We start from the raw sequence: 22238 nt of genomic DNA, 5'->3' as shown, positions 1-22238 counted from the left end.
GATCAAGCATCCTAATACCTCTCTTCACAAAGGGAGACAAATAGGACCCGGAAAATTACAGAGGAATTAATTTATTAAACACAACTAGTGATGAGAAGGTCACGAACGATCCGTTCACAAAGATCTGATCTTTTCGAAGTCCCGTGATTTATACAATCACATTCTGTGACCCTATCGTTCGAATGACCCTATGAATGATGCTGTAATAGTGTTTACGAAACGAACTGTGTGATCGCGACACGTTGCTCGGTCAAATTAATGCATGAACCGCGAACCGCAAAGGATCGTTCAAACGCTGATTTCAGTTTCCCAGAACGGCGAAACCCTTACGCTGCAAAACTGTAAAACTATATACATTCGAATTGTCGAGTCAATAGTCCCGTAGTCTGTTCTATTTATAAATTTATTGGAAATAAAATCCATTTTAAATGTTGCATTATCATTCATTCATGAACATAACAATATGGAATTTGTAATTTTACTTAACTTAAGTATTTTTTTTATATTTTAACGATTTCTGAAGATGATTTGAGAAATACAAATCTTAATGTCAGCCTTAAACTATATTTTATTCTTAAATTTATATATGTAGTAACAATATCGAATTCGACACGTAAACAACAATATAATTAAAGTCGTTCTAATAAACGAATCTCTATGAACGGGTCCTGCATTATCATTAATTCATAACACTCTCAGTAAGATTCGTAAACATATTAATATTAAACTCTACACACTTGACCTTTACACAACAAATTTAATTAGTCGTTCATATGAACGGATCATTTTAAAAAATTAATTAAAATCCTTTGTAAAAGGTATATATTTAAAAACTTTTTTTAACTTCAATTTAACTTTAACATCATAAGTATTTATAAGATATAATGTCGAACAAATGTAACTAATTATTTGTTAACGGGTTTTTACCCATATAGTTAGTGGCTACATTCATGTACTCCTAGACACCGATGATGGAATGATGTATTCCGAAAACGTTTTGTCTAACACAGCCCGTTTGGGTTTTTAAATATATACCTTTTACAAAGGATTTTAATTAATTTTTTAATATATGGTATACAGCCAAATACAGGAACGTAGATTCCTTGTGGATCATTTTAATGAATGACCTGGAAGACCCGGGTCACCGAAACGAACCAGGTCTTCCCATCACTAAACACAACACTAAAATTAACAACCAACGTACTAACAAATAAATGGAATGAAATTATAACACTTGCAGAAGAACGACAAGGTTTTAGGTCGGGAAGATCATGCACGGACGCTATATTTATAATAAGGCAAGTGCATGAGAAATCAAAGAATACAACAAACCGACATATTTATGTTTCGTGGATCTTAAAAGCCTTCTTAAGGTAAAAAAACAAAAAAATATATTAATGTGAGATGTCAAAATGTTCACCGCGACCATCTTGGTAATATCCTAATCTTAAATAGAAATTTCTTCTAACATTACGCAACCTTATCATTTTTATTGATGAAATTTAGTAAAACAATTTTTATTGACACTACAACATAAAAAAGACTTGCACCGGGCACATTTGACAAACGTCGGGTTGTGTCATCCAGGATACCTGCATTTTGATCTTGATTTTTGTTTATCAGGGATTGGCGCGGTCTTTCTTCTTTTTCTGGTTACATTTTCATTTTCTTCGTCACTTTCGTCGGATATGGGTTCACTTCTCTTCTTGTAGTACAAGAGCGACCTAGCAAGCGAAAACTTAAATGATAGGTAATCTTGAATATGTTTTTTGGGAGTTTTTGCAGCTAAACAATCTTTCTTGTATTGTAGCCAACTAGCTGCAGCACAAAAATCAATAAAGGCGTAAATACATCGTATTGTCCATTTATTTGTTCTACTGCTCGTAGGGAACTTTGACTTAATCCTATCCAGGAAATCTACACCACCCATGCTTTCATTGTACTACTTAATCATTGCTGGACGATTTATTTCTATGTATTTATTATCTTTTACTGACCAGCGAATACACAATCCCAAGGGTTCAGCTCCAAATGCTGATGAAGCCATAGATATTTGTCTTTGTTAACGAGCATATCGTGGGGGAGCCTCATCCTGATTTTCTTAGATCTTTATCTGTCTTAAATGTCACATCAGTTTTTGGTATTCTATTTTTCATTAGTGTTCCTGTTACATAAATAAAGCTTCCGTGAATGTAATGCATCAATCAATATTTTTGACGTAAAATATCTGTGAACAAAAATAGACACTCCTACTGGCAGAGTATCTGTAAGTTTTAAAACAACCCTTCCCCCGATATCTAGCCGTTCTGGTGAGAGTATCAAGCTGGATTCAATAAATCTGCCTTTACCTTCTCATACATGTCAAAATTAAGTGGAATCCCCCCGTAGTCGTCATGACAAAATTCTTCAATCCTACAGGGTTAGATTTTCCTCGCACAAACTGTCTCATTAATACTTTTCCATGAAAGGGAATCATTTCCTCATCGGTTGACACATTTTCAGTTCTTTCATTATTCAGACAAGCCCTTTGAATTTGATCCAACAATGGTCACATATTTACAAAAGAAAAAGTTTTTCTTGGATATTGGGCTGGGTGCACGGAAATCGAATTACCGGAGGTTCCACCCGGTATATTTATAGCTATCAAGAAATGTAATTTAAAATACATTTGTTAGTTTAATAAAGTATACAGTTTTATAATAAAATTCTCGCTAAAAACTTAAGGTCTTTTTATTCAAATTCATGCCTCTTATTTGGCTACTTGAAGGCAATTATTTTATCAATATATTATTTTATAATAAATAACAGAGCCCGGCGTAGAGATCTGGGTACGGTTCTGTGACTACCACTTGGACCTCTTTGTATCGCCAAGCACAAGGCGTGAAATCCGGCAATTGTGCATTCCTATATTAGCCGTACTGCACTCTCGGTGTGACATTTTCTATAGATGGTGTTTTTTAGACTAGAACTTCTTTGGGTTATTCTTTATTTCATTTCCTTTTTTACTAATTTTTGCCCCAAAAGAACTATATTTTTCATATCCCCTTAGGTTGTCGTTTTCGTCTAAAATTAGGTCCGTTATCTCTTCAGCTATTAAGGTATTTTGTTCTATTGAGATTTATTGTTAGTCCTGCTTTTTGGTATTCCTCTCATAATTTCCTTGCCATATTATATTCCAAGTCATCATTTTCCTGTGTCAGTATTATCTGGTCATCAGTGCATTGTAATGTATATCTCGTTGACCAATAGTATACCCATTCCTGGCACTTATTTTCCAATTTATCAATATATATATATATATATATATATATATATATATATATATATATATATATATATATATATATATATTGAATTTGAAATTTCCGCGGGAGCTATATGTGGTTTCAGTTGTTTTCCGGGTTTGACTCCGCGTTAAATATTTTTGGTTTTTAGAAAAACCATTGTTTTGACGACGTTTCGGCAAGGTCACACTTGCCATTGTCAAGTCAGATTCTGCTTCGTCTTGATGTTACAGGCGAACTGATTTCTCGGTCGCTGCACGCTGAGTTTAAATATCTTGTTGCGCTTCTTGTCATTGGTCTTGTGCGCAGAGTGGGCGTGGTCTTCTTCGCTATTTTAATTTTTACGTTTTTCTGCAGAATTGTTTTCCACGTATTTGGGAGTCTTTGGGCATCATCTCTGGTGTTTAAATTTTTCGGATGTTTTTCGATCTCTATGGCTTCTCTGATTACACGTTTGGCCTTATTTTCGATGTTGGCTAGCATTGTTGTTCCATTTAAGTCTATTTTATGTCCTGTGTTTATGACATGTTGTGCTAGGGATGAAGTTTTTTCTTTTCTTTCGATGGCGTTTCGATGTTCTTCGCGTCTAACCTGTATCCTTCGATTTGTTTGTCCGATGTACGATTTATCGCAGTCTTCACACGGGATCCTGTATACGCCTTGATTTTCTAATGCAACTTTTGTTTTCGCTGATGGTAATATGGTTGCTATTTTTCTGTCGGTGTTAAAAATAGTTTCTATTTTGTTTTTTCTTAGAACTCTGCTGATTTTGTCTGTCGTACCCTTTATATAGGGCAGGATAGTTTTACCGACTGGTTTTTCTTCTTTTTCTGGATCTTTGCTGTTGTTTCGGGATTTATGTGCTTTTTCAATCATGAACATGGAGAAACCATTTTTTCTTAGACTTGTTTTGACTTTGTGCATTTCTTCATTCTTATGGTCCTCATCTGCCAGTTTCTCAGATCTTGTTATTAAGGTTTTTATTACCGAATTTAATTGTGCAGGATGATGGTGTGAGTCTGCGTGTAAGTACCTGTCAGTATGGGTTGGTTTTCGGTATACTGTATGTCCTATGCTTCCATCTTCTTTCTTAATAACTAACACATCTAGGAATGGAAGTTGTTGGTTATTCTCCCGTTCCATGGTAAACTGTATTTTTGGATGGATATTGTTAATGTGTTGTAGAAATTTATTAAGTTTCTCTTCTCCGTGCGTCCAGATAATAAATGTGTCGTCAACATACCTAAGCCACAGTTTGGGTTTATGCTCTGCTGTTTCTATTGCTTTTGATTCCATATCTTGCATAAAAAGGTTGGCTATTACGGGGGACAGTGGTGAACCCATCGGTGCTCCTTCGACTTGTTTGTACCTCTGGTCCTTGTAGATGAAGTAGGTGTTGTTTAAGCAATGCCTCGTTAAGTTTAGTGTATCCTGTGGTATTGGATATTTTCTATGTATAATTTCTAATGTTTCTTCTACTGGGACATTGGTGAATAATGAGATTACATCAAAGCTCACTAATAAGTGTTCAGGTTCCAGAATAACGTCCTTGATACGGTCGATAAAGTGGCTTGCGTTCTTGACGTAAGAATCCGCTTCCTCCGCATATGGTTGTAGCTGGTCAGCCAGAAATTTTGTCAGAAAACCCACTTGTATGAAGTTAAGTTTCCACAAAAACAACCATAAAACTAAGAATATTTTAAAAAGGGCAAGTCTAGCACTTACTAGAGAAGCAATTCAAGATTCCAGACGAGACATCGATAAAGTAAATTCAGAGTTGCTAAAGCTATATCTCACACTAAGTAACAAAGTACATCCGATTATGTGGAACATCTTCGACAAACTCACAAACTTTCGATCGGAGACAGATGCTGATCTCACCAAGAAAAAACAAATTAAAAAGTTTGAGAAATTGATACTACAACAACGACCAAAGAATAAGGAACTACCAACAACAGAATCCAGTAGTGTTTCCAGTAATGTTTCTTCTACTGGGACATTGGTGAATAATGAGATTACATCAAAGCTCACTAATAAGTGTTCAGGTTCCAGAATAACGTCCTTGATACGGTCGATAAAGTGGCTTGCGTTCTTGACGTAAGAATCCGCTTCCTCCGCATATGGTTGTAGCTGGTCAGCCAGAAAGTTTGTCAGAAAACCCACTTGTATGAAGTTAAGTTTCCACAAAAACAACCATAAAACTAAGAATATTTTAAAAAGGGCAAGTCTAGCACTTACTAGAGAAGCAATTCAAGATTCCAGACGAGACATCGATAAAGTAAATTCAGAGTTGCTAAAGCTATATCTCACACTAAGTAACAAAGTACATCCGATTATGTGGAACATCTTCGACAAACTCACAAACTTTCGATCGGAGACAGATGCTGATCTCACCAAGAAAAAACAAATTAAAAAGTTTGAGAAATTGATACTACAACAACGACCAAAGAATAAGGAACTACCAACAACAGAATCCAGTAATTTAGTCTACAATTTCTCAAATCTTACTTTGGATGAAGCTACAAATAGTGTCCTTTCCAAAGGGTTTAATTTTGCTATTGCACCGACACGTATTCCCATCGAAAACATCATTAGCGAAGTGGAAACGACTATCACTAAATTACCATCAGAAACAGCCGAGATTATTAGACAAGACGTATCACAAATATTAAGAACAGCCAAGCCTCCGAAAAAGAATCTAACTTACGAAGAAAAGAAAGCCTTGAAGAATATACAACAAAACAAAGACATTATCGTTCTTCCAGCTGACAAGGGTAACGCTACTGTCATAATGAACATTGAAGACTACGACACAAAAATAAAAAACATTCTAAACGATAGTGCATATCAAAAAATCGCAACAGACCCAACAACGTATCTGGAGAAAACAACGAAAGCCAAAATACAAGCGTCAAACATCAAGAAAGAACAACAGTTCCAGCTTATTCCACGAGAAAAGTCGTCAAGATGTCCAAAACTGTACGGTTTACCTAAAGTACATAAGGCAGAGCTACCATTACGACCAATAGTCAGCTCTATTGGATCACCGTTACAATCACTGGCAAAATTTCTGGCTGACCAGCTACAACCATATGCGGAGGAAGCGGATTCTTACGTCAAGAACGCAAGCCACTTTATCGACCGTATCAAGGACGTTATTCTGGAACCTGAACACTTATTAGTGAGCTTTGATGTAATCTCATTATTCACCAATGTCCCAGTAGAAGAAACATTAGAAATTATACATAGAAAATATCCAATACCACAGGATACACTAAACTTAACGAGGCATTGCTTAAACAACACCTACTTCATCTACAAGGACCAGAGGTACAAACAAGTCGAAGGAGCACCGATGGGTTCACCACTGTCCCCCGTAATAGCCAACCTTTTTATGCAAGATATGGAATCAAAAGCAATAGAAACAGCAGAGCATAAACCCAAACTGTGGCTTAGGTATGTTGACGACACATTTATTATCTGGACGCACGGAGAAGAGAAACTTAATAAATTTCTACAACACATTAACAATATCCATCCAAAAATACAGTTTACCATGGAACGGGAGAATAACCAACAACTTCCATTCCTAGATGTGTTAGTTATTAAGAAAGAAGATGGAAGCATAGGACATACAGTATACCGAAAACCAACCCATACTGACAGGTACTTACACGCAGACTCACACCATCATCCTGCACAATTAAATTCGGTAATAAAAACCTTAATAACAAGATCTGAGAAACTGGCAGATGAGGACCATAAGAATGAAGAAATGCACAAAGTCAAAACAAGTCTAAGAAAAAATGGTTTCTCCATGTTCATGATTGAAAAAGCACATAAATCCCGAAACAACAGCAAAGATCCAGAAAAAGAAGAAAAACCAGTCGGTAAAACTATCCTGCCCTATATAAAGGGTACGACAGACAAAATCAGCAGAGTTCTAAGAAAAAACAAAATAGAAACTATTTTTAACACCGACAGAAAAATAGCAACCATATTACCATCAGCAAAAACAAAAGTTGCATTAGAAAATCAAGGCGTATACAGGATCCCGTGTGAAGACTGCGATAAATCGTACATCGGACAAACAAATCGAAGGATACAGGTTAGACGCGAAGAACATCGAAACGCCATCGAAAGAAAAGAAAAAACTTCATCCCTAGCACAACATGTCATAAACACAGGACATAAAATAGACTTAAATGGAACAACAATGCTAGCCAACATCGAAAATAAGGCCAAACGTGTAATCAGAGAAGCCATAGAGATCGAAAAACATCCGAAAAATTTAAACACCAGAGATGATGCCCAAAGACTCCCAAATACGTGGAAAACAATTCTGCAGAAAAACGTAAAAATTAAAATAGCGAAGAAGACCACGCCCACTCTGCGCACAAGACCAATGACAAGAAGCGCAACAAGATATTTAAACTCAGCGTGCAGCGACCGAGAAATCAGTTCGCCTGTAACATCAAGACGAAGCAGAATCTGACTTGACAATGGCAAGTGTGACCTTGCCGAAACGTCGTCAAAACAATGGTTTTTCTAAAAACCAAAAATATTTAACGCGGAGTCAAACCCGGAAAACAACTGAAACCATATATATATATATATATATATATATATATATATATATATATATATATATATATATATATATATATATCATATACCAATGAACCTTAATGACATAAAGATTCATACGAACTAATAATGAAGTTGTCAGCGCTTGCGTTCTGGCTTAAACAGAACCTCACTTTTAACTATCTAAAAATCAAAAATTTAGTTATTGCCGACAATTCAAAGAATTACCTCCTTTTAAATGTAGTTGCATTGGGTTTTTCGATTAACCTTGGGTAAGCCTTTACGTGTCAAGTTCGAAGCTACCATACATTTCAATCCTTATAAAAAACTTTTTTTTGCACATAGTAACAAAAAACACCACTATGTTACTAGCAAAGTTTTTTAATATTCTAACTCTACAATTCTAAGTTACGGTAAGATCAATAATGTTTTAATAGATAATATATGGTAGCTAATTATAATTTATTCTCTTTCAGCCCTGAAGAAGCCAAATTAATTCTCTTTGGCGAAAACGTTCGGCGAAACAATTGATACACATTAGAGTATTTCTTGCAGATTTCCCCAATATTTAAGAGTTTACTATATATATATATATATATATATATATATATATATATATATATATATATATATATATATATATATATATAAGTAAAAGTATTATAAAGTATTATAAAGTATAAAAGTATCCCAAGTATTAACTTGGGAAAGAATAACTACAGGGCAATGCAACCAATTTGTGGCATTAGAGTTACAAAACCCTGATGGTTTCCAGGGCAACAACTAACACCAACCACGCAGGAAGCTACAGCTATCTGGGGAAAGGAATGCCAAACGTTGAAACGTTTAAAACAAATGGAAAAGGATAATGCGAGTGAATATTAAAAGTAAAAAGTAATGGCATGTCTCGCAAAAAGATAACCAAAAATGGTATATCGATGGAAGGCAAACGTATATACGTATTTCTGACTATTGGTCGTCTTCAGTACGTCTACAGTTTTAACTCTAATGCCACAAATTGGTTGCCTTGCTCCTGTAGTGATCCTTTCCCAAGTTAATATGCTCCTTTTCTAACTTGGCTGCACCGTACTGAAGACGACCAATAGTCAGAAATACGTATATACGGTTGCCTTCCATCGATGTAGGTTAGACAGAACATCCCTGATGAGATCATTAGCTTTATGAAAGCCTGTTGTTATCTTGTTTCCAGGTTTTTCTCTGATTTCTGTATTCTTATATAGTTAAATTATAAATTGTTTGCACATAAAAGTCAATTTTGAAAAAGTAAAAATAGTAAAGACTTAATCACAATTGGTTTTATTGTAGCTTGGACGACCGCTTTCGGGATCTACAATTTCAGACCGTCGCCGGATGCCCGATTAAGGTTAATTAACCGCTAAAAAAGAAATGTTATAGTTGTTATATTATGTAGGCTATCAAATATAAATTATGCCAATACTAAGTCTATCTCAGTATATTTATATGGTATAAGTGTATTTATTATAACTGTACATACATAACGATAAACAGTAAGTGGTCTAAAGTATGTATATTATCAACTTGATTAGGCCAGGTTATTGTTGGCGGGGAAAATTCCTCACTGCACACATCGATTTATCGGCAGTATCTTGAGGAGAAGATAAAAAAAGTAGAACGGACAGATTGTTTGAAATGTATACTGAGACTATTGTGTTTGTTTTTGTTATTTATTAATATATGTTTATTTATTTATGTTATCTTTAAGGTATAATTATATATATAGTGATTAAATTGTTTTATAAAGACATTGATTATTAAGAGAGATATTTATTAACCGGCGGTCGGTTAAGATTATAATATTAAATTTTACAACAGAAAATCATTAAAAACAGAAGCACACCACTAATTCACATGGACAATAAAACATTAAAATGGGGAAACTTTTTCCGGTGTTCACATTATCCACTTAATAAGGCAAATATTGGATCTGTATGCAGTGTTAAATAAAGTTGTCTATCATTTTTGCAAGTACATAAATTTTTTTGCTATCTTCGATAAGAACGGTTATATCGTTCTTCGATGACGAAACTAAAACTTCGAATGCAATCGTAGCTACCTGCTTAAAATATGTTTGAAAACTTTTACGTTGAAGAATTAGCTATATTAGCATTTCTATTTAAAAAAAATTGATTATGTGGAAATAATACAAAAAGTAACCGTTTTCCTGTGCACCCAATAAATTTAAAAAGAAAAAAAACTAAGGTTTTTTACAAATTTAAACACTTAAAAAAATAGACAATGAAAGCAGTTTTTACTTAAGAATAAACTAATTTAATTTTCATATTTTCTTTAACTGACGCTGTACTTGCGATGACTCAAGTTATATAAGAAAGAATATCGTCGATTATCAGTTTTCTTATATCGTTCTTCACTTTATTTGAAATTTCACAATGGTAAATGTTAACTAATCTTACAGACACGCTTTCACTCAGCCAAAATAATTCATACTGAACGCGCCATTGATACATACACATACAGTCCATCTAATTTACAAACCGTTGCACGTCAGAGATCGAAGTTGACATAGTTGCCAAAGTATAAAAAAAATCCTGAATCCATTTTAAATTAAAAAGGTCACATAATTATTATTATACTCTTTACAACGACTATTTAAATTCTTACGTGATATTTTTGAAATAAAACACACTAATTTTGTTCTAAAAAGAACAGATTTTATTAAATAGGTAAAAATATAAAACAAGAGGTATTCACTTTAACATTTAAAATAATAAAGTACAAAAAGTGTCAACACCGCAACTGTCAAATAAGTGTTACCAATTTATGCCAAAATTTCACCTTCGTTCGATTACAGTTATAGTGTGTTCCGAACAAATGTTTTTCAAAAAAACGCTTTATAATGCATTTATACAAATTAAATGAAACATATTGTTGTCTATTTCTTTAAGTTAACATTAATAGAAATCTTTAAATATTAGTTCTACGCGTATATAATAAAATATGTCTAGTGGCTGTAATGCCAGTGTAATCGGCAAAGTGATTCTAAAAAAGAACACACCTACCGCCCAAATATTTCGTGTTGGTATCATGTGAGGTCACGGGCTATGACGCCGATGACGTGCAACGGTTTGTAAATTAGATGGACTGTACATGCCCCAGGACAGTTCAGATATTCTATTCAACAATGTTTCCCGTTGCTGATGCCAATATATAAATTTTTTACATGTTTGATATTAAAAGTTACCTCTTATGATCGAACTCAAAAAACTATAGCATTTTTTTTTATTTTAGGAGGAAAAATGATGTCGAGGTAACGAAGATAGAAAGCCTTAAAAATATAAAATCATCTTACGCTAACGGTATTGTCACATTGACAGTGTCAGACACAAGAGACGAATTTGCTGGTATCTATAAGTGTGTTGCAAATCCAGGCAAACCAGACGAAGTATATGCTGAAATTAGAGTGACAAGTAAGTTAAAAAAATTTATATTCTTTCAATTTTCAATCCAGATAACTTTTGGCACGCCATGATAGGCGGTAATGAGAACAGGTGAAGAACAGATAAGGTGAAGAAATGTATGAAGTGGTAAAAAAACCTGTAATGCTTAAATTGAGCCACCCTGAATGGTTCAATCAATAGTGAGACTGTTTCCGGGATCAACCACTAACCCAGTACAAGAATCCTTATGTAAAAGTGTTTTGACAATATTATTACAGGGGAGAAACTCCTCATCTGAAAAGCCTTTCGATATGCTCCAACCATAGCTTTCTCCAAATTTTTTTCTGATAGGTTTTCTTTCACACAATTGAAGCATAACTTTCTCGGATTTGTTCATCGTCCATGTTTCACTGGTGTATGTATATATATATATATATATATATATATATATATATATATATATATATATATATATATATATATATATATATATATATATATATATATGTTACGAGCAAAGCCCGAAATTGAACAATCCTAACATTGTACAGAAATTATTGTCCACTTCTAGCATTGTACCCCCAAACTGTACAATGTCCGAAATAATCAAAATAATTGTCGAAACGCTTATCGGTTCGAATCGATTATTATTGACAAGCGACACACCAAATCAAAAATCGAATCGAAGAAGAAATTGTTCTAAAATAGAGATATTGTTAGTATGTTAGTGAAATATTTCATAGCTTCAAGAGATAGATACATCACTATAATATAGGGAAGATGTTTGTAAAACATCTTAGATTTTCAAGAGATACCTATGTATGATAATTTAAAATAATTTAATTCTACAAATTCAGAAATCAAAAACGCTGATTAATTATGGATTTATAACCTCAATTGATGTTTTTTTGTCGTTAATAACAAATGGGGAATAATCGTAAAAATCGATATGAATCGATATCTGATATATTATCTCAAACTGACGCATGGCTACTTATTGAAATTCGAACATTGTACAGCAATTCTTTTATACAAAGTCCGACGATTATATATATTTCGGAGATTGTACAGTAAAGGGGTACAATGCTAGAAGTGGACAAGATTTTCTGTACAATGCTAGGATTGTCCAATTTCGGACATTGCTCGTAACATATGTATATATATATATATATATATATATATATATATATGTATATATTGCGATTAAAAATTTCCGTAACGTTTAAGAATATGTTCTAAAGCAGTATGCAACCATTTCTTAAGTAACAAATGTCAAAAAAAAAAAATTCAAAAATTAACAATGTAATTTTTGCTGCTTTCTTTTTAAAAATTACGATAAAGTCGTGATATTTAAGATTCTGTATTACCACCTCTATTTTGAATTACACTCCTCATTCGACTCGGAATTAAATTGTTCAAATTCTAGATTTTGTCTTGAGGAAAAGCTTACCATTCTTCCATGAGCGTCAACTGGAGCTACTCACGATTTATTGGAGTAGGTATTCTGTTTCTTACTCTTCTTTTGAGTTGGTCCCAAACATGCTCAATCGGGTTCAAATCTGGACTTTGAACCGACAAATTCATTTGTGGCACACGATTTCTAGGTGTTGCGTTTCCATCCTGGTTACGTGTGGCCGCGCGTTTCTAATAATTTTGTTATTTCTTTTAATTCTTTTTTGTAATTGGTGTTTTCGTTGATATATAAGTCTTGACCTGTTGATTTCGGCTTCTCGGACTAATCTCCAGAAGGATACTGAAAGATAGTAATTACCGTGGATCCTCTTCTTCTGCTTCTAGAGCTATCTCCCTACGGAGGTTGGCAATCTCTAAACAAATCAGTTGATCTACATTGATACCAATCACGCAGATTCTTTAACCAAGAATTCTGCCTTCGGCCAACAGATCTTCCTTGAATCTTTCCCTGTATTATGTGTTTCAAAATGTCATATTTTGGTCCTCTCATCCTCTCACCGTATAGCGGTGATTAGTTCAGTTTCTTTACCAACCCACGCCAGTACTTCTTTATCTGTAATTCTATCTGTACATGATATTTTTAATACTCAGCTCCATATAATAATCTTGAAAATGTATAACATCAAATAGTAGGCAATCTGATTTCCAAATTAACATTTCTGCACGTTAGGACTTTCTTTATTCGTATAAATGCTGCTCTGGCAATCTCTAATCGCCTGTTTATTTCTGCGATATGATCATTGGTTTCATTGATCAATGTTCCCAATTACTGAAATATTTCTACTTGTTCCATCGCGTTACCATTTATTGTCAATATGTAGTGCATATTTTCTGTTTTTTTTTGTGATTAGCATATATTCCGTTTTTTTTTTGGGCGTTTATAGTAATTCACATCTAACACTATTCTTACGTTAATCTTTCGATTAGATGTTGTAGGTTTTCTATGCTCGTTGCAATGATTACATGTGATATTCATATCGTATGTTGTTAATTAATTTTCCGTTAATGGTAATTCCCGCTTTCTCCTCCCCAGTGTGATAAAATATTTCTAACTTCCATCTTATCTTCTGTTTATTATTAGTATTATAACTTATCTTATTAATGTTTTGTTTATAAATATTGCACGTAGTGCTTTGTAAATTTCTTTCCGTTTTGCTCTCTTAAAAGTCGATGAATAGAGCCACTGTATTGATATTCTCTAATTTCATTATCTATTGTTTAAGATAGCTTATTTTTTAAGTATTGTTATGTCTTTATTAATTCTAATTTATTGTTCTTATTTTAATTTACTAAAATACGATAATTTATATCAATTTATTAAACCACTGTACAACAATTTATTTGACTAATAATTACATAATTTATCTATCGGACGTTACAATTTAAACGCGAGCGCGAGCTTCTTTTTTGACTGCCTGTTTTCTCCAAAAAGTCCTGTTATATACCCAATACCGTTAGACTAGAAAAGTCGATGGCCTTCTGGACTAGACCGAGCGGCGAATTGGTCTCAAAACTGGTATGTTTACATCGGCTCGTCTCCAGAAAGTTCGATTGTTGTTTTTATAACGGAGGGGGACCTATCGTGTGTCAGGTAGGCATTACCTAGAAAATACGTGAATGAATGAGAATATTAGTAATAAAAAATGTTTACGGTTTTGGGTCAGAATTTATCGTAACAGTATTTTATATGTAACATTATAATATCGCTATTGTTCTGCAGTTGTGGTATAATGGCAGTTTTTTTTAAGCTTTCCTCTATGTATTTTAATTTATCTTCATTATATTTTCTGTTCTTTGATCTTATGATTCCTATGGCTCGTTTATATTTTCTCTTTATCTCTCGTGGTTTTCTTGTATGATTTTCAATATTAATTTATTTGTTCGTTTATTTCTATTTTACATTTATCATAGAACCATTTTTTGTATTCGTCTTTTATATTTCTGTTACTTATTGGTTTGCGCCGCTTTTGTCATGCATACTTTTATTTGCATCCATGTTCGTTCCATATTTCCATTTTCTGCAATATTATCTAATTCTCTGATAACATTCTTTTATATTCTTTTGTTCTTCTGATAGTAGTCTAACAGGTTTAGTAGTCCAGTGGTCAAAGAAATTTCTAAATTTTCTTGAGAATGTCAATCTTCAAACCCTAAAAAAGATGGAAAAAGTTTACCACTCCTACCCCTGGCTACAACCTAAAACGCCCTACGAAGAGGGGGGGAACCGATTTACCAGGAGTCAGTACGCCGTCGAAAAAATGTTTCAAATAAAAAATGTAGTGAGATAATTTCGAACAAAAAGAATTATTAGCACTTTTTGTGTAGAATGTTTTTTGATCAGAGTGTCCTATCGACAAAAATCAAAATGCGTTTTAAAGGTAAAGAGGTTAGGTTTCGTATATTTGTTTTTGTTTTGCCGCAAATGAAGTCAGTTTTTTATAAAGGTGTTGATAAATAAACGTTGTGATTTTTTTGTGATTTTCATAAGATTAATAAAATTTATCACTTTCATTGACCGGTCGTAGTGGAATCTCCATTCTTAGAGCCTAATCTTCAAAACCTACTTATAACATGAAATTTAGATTTTGAGCAAATTTTGGCAACAAATCTGAGCTATTTGAAATATGCCTTAAAAAATCAGAATTTAAACTTTTTATTACAAACCATCGCACGTCACGGGAAATGCCTCCACGAAGACGGTATTGAGTGGAATTTGTAGCTGTAATTATGTAGTTTTGAAAAACGTATTTGTGTAATTGAAAAGAGGCAGTTTTAGATCTTTTGTAATGTGAAAGTTTAAATTCAGCGATTTTTAGGCATATTTCAAATAGCTCATATTCGTTGAAAAAAATCCAAACCGAAATTTCGTGCTTTTAGGTTTTTAAGATTAGGCTCTAACAATGGAAATTCCACTCCGACCGGTAAATGAAAGTGATAAATTTCATTGATTTTTGAGAATCATAAAAATGGCCAAAATTGAACGTTTATTTATTTATCGCTTTATAAAAGCTGACTTCATTTGCGCTAAAATACAAAAAATTTATACGGAAGCTGCACCTTTAGAACGCATTTTGATTTTTGTTGAAATTGTATTTTAAAATTGATTGCGCTCGCGTAACTGACATTTAAAATCGCCGGTCACTCAAAGCGTTGTTTCTGAGAGAACGGTTCATTCTATACAAAAAGTGCTAATCATATTCTTAGCATGCATATTCTCTGAAATTTCGAATTTATATTTTTTGTATTCTTCGATTAAGTGTTTTAATTTTCCTTTCTGAAGATCCTCTTACATTCAAAGTTCCTATTAATATATATATATATATATATATATATATATATATATATATATATATATATATATATATATATATATATATATATATATATATATGGCGGATCCCTTTATTTTAGTTTTACATTTTTATCTTTTACTAATAATTGTCTTTGGCTGTTATTCCATATCCATGTTTCTTCTTCTCCATCTGGAATTTTGGAATTAGCTTTTGATATCCTATTTTAAAAATCCTATGGTAAAAATAACTCAACGAATCAAATTATATCGATATATTCTCGAATAAATACGCCAGGGCTTAAAGAAAAATTAAATAGACCTCTGGATCTGAGGGGAGCAAAATATCTTAGTTATTTCTAGTATTGTCCTAAAACATTTTTTGTATTTTTATATTCCATTAATAATGTGCTTCTAATGATAATGTAAGAATATTTCTATATTTTAAAAGAAATATTTTCTAAAATACCGTATTAGATTTTATTAAAAAATTGCGAGTCGTTACTCGTCACTACATCTCCAAATGTTTTGATGAGTTTTCACCGCGAACGCAGAATTTTTCATTCGGTGTTCATCAGAGGAAAAAATCGGCCTTCGTGAAGTTCAAATTTCTAATGGTCAAACCTCCTTCCGTATTAGTTCAGGATGTGCTTCGCGAATACAGCTATGAATTTTCAGCAGCTGATAATTTTACTTTTCCTGGAAGATCTTTCAAATAAGGGTTAATTCGACCACTCGAATAGTGCATTCACAATATCAATTAACCTGGGCTTATTTGGAATATAAAAGAAAATCGATATTGAAATGTATTTCAGAGGCATAAAACAGACGCACCAGTCTTTAGATACACTGATTAGGTACAGAATTAGATGATTTATGCATTGTCAGTAAAAATATGTAAGGTCGACCATTGCCCTTCGTCGACCTAGACAATCAATGCTTTTGCAAACCAAATATTTGGTTTGCAAAATAGATAAACTTTAATGATTCAGATAAATCTTTAGAGCTTAACATAGAAAAAAATCTCCCAATTGAAGTTGTACCTCTTAATTACAGTATAAAACTTGTATTAACATTTATATTTCATATAGTTTATTTGATACCAAAATCGTGTAAATCCAAATATTTTTTACAGGGCAGGTGCTTGTCAAAGTACCCGCAAACATCAATGTAGTCGAAGAAGAAAAGTTAAGAATACAGTGCAAAGTTTTAGGTGACGGAAGGTTATCATGGAAGTTCAGTAAGTATATTAGTTAATAACATGATTTTTCTATCATTTAGTTTAGGAAAAAGTCTTCTTGAATCTGAAAAATTTTCTTGAATCTTACCAACGTAAAATCAATTAAAGAATATAAAAAATTGACTTAATAAATCGGTTGACTGCAAAGCACACTTCGATGTGTGTAGATTACGAGGTTCAGGGTTTGAACGCGGTCAGTCAGAAATTTTAATTTCAAACTTATTAGCTCAAATCTTAAGTATGGTGCATAACAGTGAGACAGCTTTTTTCTTTATGTCCTGGTACCCACACAGATTTAACTTAATTCTTTTGAGATAGTTAATTGTCATATTTTGAGCTCTTATTTATTAATTACCACATGTGTGCAGATCTTTGATCCGGAAGGTGGTGATCAATATATCAACCGCACTTGCTTATGATTTTTGCCCGGAGGAGTGATAAATGTATTTTATTTTTCTATTGAAACGTTAGGACTTGATGAGGGCTTTTTTCCCAACAAGTACAATGCTTTTTTCTCTTGTTTTTATTGATCCTCAAAATCAGAAGTATCGGCCGCCGGCTGTGTGAATCGTCTATGAGATCACTATACACACATACTGCATTAAATTGTCCAATTTGTTTTTAGAGCTGAAATCTCCAATTTCCAGTTCGGATGTTCTAAAAAGTCATGACACAATGACTAAAAAATATTGTTTACGGATCTCCAAGTACTTACTACTTTAACAGGTTCACTGCCGCATCGGTCAAATAGGCCGAACGTACACATTCCTCACTCGTCCTTTCTTTCAAAATCCAAGTGAAACGTGACCGCTCGACGTATGCGGTTATGTGAGTTTCGGTAGTAGATTAATCTTTCATTTTCATTTCGATTCAAGAGATCGGCAGAAGTGTTCCACCACTCGTTTTACCCTATATTCTTTCTTGTATTATTAATTGCAACAATTTATAACGCTCTCTTCTTATTACAAGTCCCAGATACTGCAATTTTCTAATTTTAATAATCTTTGAAACCTCTTTCTCGTTTCCCATTTTTCTCAGCACCTCGACATTCGTGACTTTATCCACCCAACTTATTCGTAATACTCCAAGCTTCCAATCCGTATAATTTTCCTAAATGTCCAAGCCTCGAACGCATAAAATAATACGGAGAACACGTAGCATCTCAGAAGCCTTATCTTTAAAGGAATTGTAATGACCCTGCTACAGAATACTATTTTCAGTGTGTTGAAAGCATTTTAGCCTGTCCTATTCTTGCTTTAATCTCTTTTGTGTACTTAATATTTTCATTAATTATTGTTCCAAGATATTTAAGATCAGCTTTTGCAGATAACGGTATTCCGTCACTAAAGTGAGATTTTGAAAATCTTTAGAACGTCAGAGGCACCGAAATCTAATAAATATAGATGTTGCTTTAACAAGACTTAGGATTATCTAAACAATACCACCATTGCTGAAAATCTTGATTTCTAATTTGTATGAGATCATTCAAGACCATATTGTGTATATTTCTTAATATTTTCTTGTGTGGTTGTTTTTGTTGTACTTTATGTGAATCACCTTAATCACCATACGACCACGTAGAATCGCTGTTGTGCGATTTACTGGAGTGTTTTAACCACGTTTAGATGAATTTATGTTCAGATGAATTTCAAGACTGAACAGTATCATAAGTTTATATATATATATATATATATATATATATATATATATATATATATATATATATATTTATATATATATATATATATTTATATATATATATATATTTAGGGATTATACAGTATTCACTGCCTTCCCTCGCTCAACCTTTTCCATCTCTCTCTGTTGTTCCATTCTCCATCGTTTAGTCCTCTCTTACTCATGGCGTCGTCTACTTCGTTCCTCCAGGATTTTCGGGGTGGTCCTCTTTTCCTCCTTCCTATGGGGCTCCATTCGGTTATTCTCTTTATCCATCTGCTGTCGCTAGCTCTTCTTACATGTCCATACCACTTTAGTCTTTTTTGTTCTATATATGTTAGTATGTCTGTTTCTATTGATGTTCTTTGCTTTATTTCGTCATTACTTCTATCCATTCTTGTTACTCTGCAGCATCTTCGCAGGCATTCCATCTCTATTGCTATTATCTTACTGCTGTTTTTCATCATAAGTTTATACATTCTGTTAAAAAATATACCACCCGCTTACTCTAAACTGCGCTGACTATTTGATCAAAATCCCATTTGGTAAATACGTTTGCAGATGTGTTAACATTAATTTACAATATAGTGTTACATTTTTGTGCAATGATTAAAAATTATTATTTATTACTGCATCGCAATGCAAATTTTACAATGATTTTTTTTTGTGTAGATAATCAAACCTACAACGTTTCTGAAGGCCGCGTTACCCTTGAGAATTACACTGAGGATGGTAAAGTTGTGGTAAATGGAATGTTTATAGTAGAAGGCATAACAAAGGATGACCGAGGAATAGCCACTTGCATAGGAGAGGACGTCGCTAATAACAAATCAACCAAATCTGAATGTATGGTTAGGATTAAAGGTGAGTTACCTTTGATTTCAAATTGAAAATCAAATCTTAAGTATACATTTATATATATATATATATATATATATATATATATATATATATATATATATATGTACAAAATTAGCGAGATATCTACCACAGATGAGCCACATTATGTTTTCACTTAATAGACAAAGATCACAATCGTATTTTCCCCTAGTCTCACCCCCACATTGTGCATGAACGCCGACTATAGCGTTACACCGAACGATAAAACCGAATGTCTCCGATCCAATTATTCTTGGAGCGAGCCACCAACTTGAAGCAACTGAGAAAAAGAAAAGATAATCGAACTTAGCCAAAACATCTCAGCAAATGAACTGAATGTCATAAGAAAGACATTGTATAATTGATTTGGTTTCTGTTTGACACAAGGTGGTGGTGATCATTTGTAGTTTAAAATAAAATACATATAAAATCAGAGTTTGATGTTAATATTTAGAGCAGGTGTTCCAAACTGGGGGGCGTGAGACAGGTCGAATTAAATTAAATTTAGGTAGTCTTTCTAAAATTCTAAATTAATTATGATGTTTAGCAAATTAAAACAAACCACTGTAACATCTGACTTAACACATAAATTTGAAATCGAATGCTTGAAAGAATGGAAAGTGAACCGTTCAATGCGGCAATAGCGCGCATTTGACAACAGAGCGTTTCTAACATCGAGTTAGAATCTATGGAGAAGCTATGAGCATATTAACGTGTGTATTAAAAACGGCGTCAGTGGATGTGGTTAACGATCATACCAATATCGCGGTGGAATCAGGGCCTGACTCAATAATATTAAAACTACTATACAAATATGACTAGTTATTCAGAAGATTTAATCATAATCTAAAAAGGAGCAATACATTTTTAATAAACTATGATTTATTTATCCCGCGGTAAACACTAAAATGTCTCACTTATGGCTCCACGTGCCACACCCCGGGCAACTGCATTGGTCTGCAGGCTAAACTAAGTTAGGGTAGCCAGATATGGCGACAATTCCACCGAGCGATTGCCGGTATAAGCAATCCCCCACTTACCTACCAACGGCTTCGGGCGGAAGAGTGGGTAAGTGGTAGGGCACTCTTTTGTCCTGAGACAGAGAAATCTGTCTCGAAGGCGGATGAATTAAGGAATGGTCAACGGCGTAAGGATACAGAAGGCAACGGGAAACCACTGTATTAATGATCTTTAAGATTCCCTAGTATAATCATGATGGCAAATGTCACATCAATCACTCATGTTACTGATCATGGACCTCGGAACCCAAGATCCGGCAGGAGAGGAAAACCACAGACAGACCATAGGGCCTCTCAGGTCGTGAACCAGCGAAATCCCTGTGTAAGTAATGTCAATCACCTTAAGATGTTAAGAATAGCGACGTGGAATGTAAGAAGCCTCTTTGCAGCAGGTAAATTAACTAACGTAGGCCTTGAAATGGAAAACCTTAAAATTGATGTCCTAGGTATAAGTGATGTACAGTGGCCAGGATCAGGAAAATGCACGAATAATAGTGGAACACTTTATTATTCAGGCACCATCAGTTCAACTCATCGTTACGGTGTCGCTGTCTTGGTATCAAAGAAAATCAGTAACTGTGTAACAAGCTTTACTCCCTTCTCTGATAGAATAATGGCACTACAACTTCAGTCAAATAAACAAATTATAAATATTATACAAGTATATGCTCCTACGGCTGATAAAGATGATGATGAAATTGAAAGTTTCTACTACGATCTGGAACAAATTCTAAAATCAATGAAGAAACATCACACTACAGTAGTAATGAGCGATTTTAATGCCAAAATTGGACATGGATGTGTGGACGGTTATGTGGGTGACTATGGATTAGGAGAACGAAACGAACGAGGAGACCGTATGATACAATTTTGTCAAGCGGAGGAGTTAGTAGTTGCTAACACTCTTTTCAAGTTACCTAACAGACGACTGTACACATGGAAATCTCCGAGTGACACCAAAGGTAGAGTAGTCAGAAATCAAATTGACTTTGTCCTTGTTAGACAAAGATTCCGCAACTCTATACTCTCAGCTAAAACCTACCCAATAGCAGATATAGGCTCGGATCACAATCCTGTAGTAGTCACATTAAGAATAAAACTAAAGATAATTCAAAAACACATACAGAAACAAATTGACGTGAGAAGACTGAGTGAACAACATATAAAAGAGAAAACAATAGTGAACATCAAAGAAAATTTACAAAATATAGAGAAACTGAATAGAAATACTGATAACATTGACCAAAAATGGGAGAATATTAAACATGCCGTAATGCTGGCAGGGAGAGAAAACTTAACACCGAAAGAAAGGAAACATAAAGAATGGATGAATGAGGAAATACTACAGTTGAT

The 22238-nt window shown here is 33.6% G+C and overlaps 1 protein-coding gene across 1 annotated transcript in view; it reads left to right on the top strand.

Annotated features, from left to right (window-relative positions):
- Nucleotides 1–22238, top strand: part of Bsg (immunoglobulin domain-containing protein Bsg) — a 109831-nt gene that overhangs the window by 67156 nt on the left and 20437 nt on the right. Inside the window, exons 3-5 of the mRNA XM_072531966.1 lie at nucleotides 11160–11338; nucleotides 17206–17310; nucleotides 19660–19851. Of these exons, the coding sequence (XP_072388067.1) occupies nucleotides 11160–11338; nucleotides 17206–17310; nucleotides 19660–19851 (476 nt within the window). The remainder of the gene's footprint in view (nucleotides 1–11159; nucleotides 11339–17205; nucleotides 17311–19659; nucleotides 19852–22238) is intronic.

The sequence above is a fragment of the Diabrotica undecimpunctata genome, chromosome 5 (genome assembly GCF_040954645.1).
Source record: "Diabrotica undecimpunctata isolate CICGRU chromosome 5, icDiaUnde3, whole genome shotgun sequence".
Lineage (NCBI taxonomy): Eukaryota > Metazoa > Arthropoda > Insecta > Coleoptera > Chrysomelidae > Diabrotica > Diabrotica undecimpunctata.
The sequence above is the reverse complement of the archived record's forward strand: the minus strand, read 5'-3'. Positions and strand labels throughout refer to the sequence as shown.